This window comes from Vollenhovia emeryi, unplaced genomic scaffold, assembly GCF_000949405.1.
Source record: "Vollenhovia emeryi isolate VEMERY1.0 unplaced genomic scaffold, V.emery_V1.0 DF946289.1, whole genome shotgun sequence".
Lineage (NCBI taxonomy): Eukaryota > Metazoa > Arthropoda > Insecta > Hymenoptera > Formicidae > Vollenhovia > Vollenhovia emeryi.
The window spans coordinates 1-1,941 of NW_011960077.1; the positions used below are offsets into that span (position 1 = coordinate 1).

At 56.7% G+C, this 1,941-nt stretch overlaps 1 protein-coding gene across 1 annotated transcript; it reads left to right on the plus strand.

Moving 5' to 3' along the window:
* The first annotated feature begins 1,241 nt into the window (after positions 1-1,241).
* On the plus strand, positions 1,242-1,736 carry LOC105559999 (proline-rich protein HaeIII subfamily 1-like). Its single transcript, XM_012008718.1, has one exon. It carries the CDS (start codon positions 1,242-1,244, stop codon positions 1,734-1,736), a length of 495 nt encoding a protein of 164 aa, XP_011864108.1.
* The last annotated feature ends 205 nt before the right edge of the window (positions 1,737-1,941 follow it).

The window sequence follows — 1,941 nt, forward strand, 5'->3', positions numbered from 1 at the left end:
TTTAAGTGCTTAACTATCGGTCACCATAGGCTAAGTCGGCATTCCGTCAGTGCGAGACTCTACCGCGTGTGTAAACTCTGTGGCCCACGGCAACGACCACCAGGACACTGCCTCCTCGACGACGACGCTCACCTATCTCTTACACTCTTTCTCTCTCTTTACCTCTACCTACACTCCTGTCTCTTTCTACTTCTCTCCTTTCATCTCTTAACCCTCCTCCGGTTGCGCGCCTTTATACTGGCGTTCCTCCGATCTTCCGTCTACGGTTGCGCGCCTTCAACGGCGTTCCTCCGATCCTCCGCCTCCGGTTGCGCGCCGTCATCGGCGTTCCTCCGGTTCTCCGTCCGGTTGCGCGCCTCCCTCGGCGTTCCTCCGGTTCCACCTCTGGTTGCGCGCCGCCCTCGGCGTTCCTCCGGTTTTCCACCTCTGGTTGCGCGCCGCCCTCGGCGTTCCTCCGGTTTTCCACCTCTGGTTGCGCGCCGCCCTCGGCGTTCCTCCGGTTTTCCACCTCTGGTTGCGCGCCGCCCTCGGCGTTCCTCCGGTTCTCCACCTCTGGTTGCGCGCCGCCAACGGCGTTCCTCCGGCGGGAAATCATCACCCTACCTCGAACTGGCATTGAGCCGCCAGTCCTCACAAACATCCTCCACGTCGTCGACACCATTCATCTGGTCTGAACCCCGCAAAAGAAAGGGGGACCTTCTCCGTCGTAACTAACCTCAGTTCCCAGTCGTCCAGGGGCAATTTCACAGAGTCCCCTCGAACAGACAGAATCTCGCGCTGAGATGGGCACACAGCGAAATTCACCGATCTTACGTGCTAATCAGTATGAACTTTCGTTATTTCGTTTGGTGCAATGAAGTGATTACGTAATTACTTTTGATTTGCCACTTACGCGTTCCATTTGCAGATTAACGTTAACCGCAGTCAAAGTACTCACTCTCGGGTCTCCCTACTACAATAAGATCAATCAGAAGTTGCCGAGAGTGCAATGATGACGGCAATAAATCGATTATCATAATCGAGAAATCCATCTGAGCATTCGATTAAACGACAACATATGAAGTCTCTTTTTCACTTCAACCCTCCCGTGATTCTGAACTCCATCGTTCTCTGAGTGCCTATTTAAGGGATTAATTCAAAATAAGTTAGCATTAATCACCCCCCACCACTAACAGCATGTATTCCTTCCCCCGCTTTTTAACCCCGCTAATCCAAGATGCTTCCTGCAGGCACGCCCAAACATGGGCAGGTCGCGACGAGCTGGACACAAGGTCCAGCTCAGGCGCATAGCACGAGAGTACGCTACTTCTGGGGTCTTCGACCCCAGTATATTCGACAGGGCTCTAGAGCCTCCTCAACCCTCGCTCCCGCGTCATCCTCCCCCTCACTCCAACCCTCCGGTTGCCCCCAGGCACCCTCAACCCCCACCACCGTACAGGCCTCCGGACCCGTGCCCGACCAGGACGTGGGCTCCGCGCCCTCCCGTGACCCCAGCACCTAGGCCTCCACGGGCCAGCCTGGCCAGCGCGCCTCCCGCACCTCCGGCTGGTGCAGCCAAGAAGCCACCGCTGGAACCAAGGCCACAGCAGCAACCAAGGCCACGGCAACCAAGCGTGGCCCCGCCCCGGACTCGGCCCTGCATCGTACGAATCGAGGCCCTCCCCCAGAGGATCAGGGTGGCCCGACGGCCCAGGACCCAGCTCCAAGCTGCCAACCACATGCCCTCACTGGGCTGAAGAGGCCCCCTGTTCTTTCTCCCTCTCTCTCTCTCTCTAGCCCTCCCTCTGCTTTGTACATAGCGACCTTGTTGTAATATATATATATATATTTAGTTCCGCCAACATCTTTCAGCTCATTCAACCAACCACCCACCCCATTCCCCCATTTTCCTAGTCTCTCCCCGAGACACGCGTCCCCAGAAAAATCGGACGTAACAAACGG

Bases quoted from the DNA above. Each gene is read 5' to 3' on its own strand.
- LOC105559999 (XM_012008718.1), top strand. From the start codon at position 1,242: ATGGGCAGGTCGCGACGAGCTGGACACAAGGTCCAGCTCAGGCGCATA.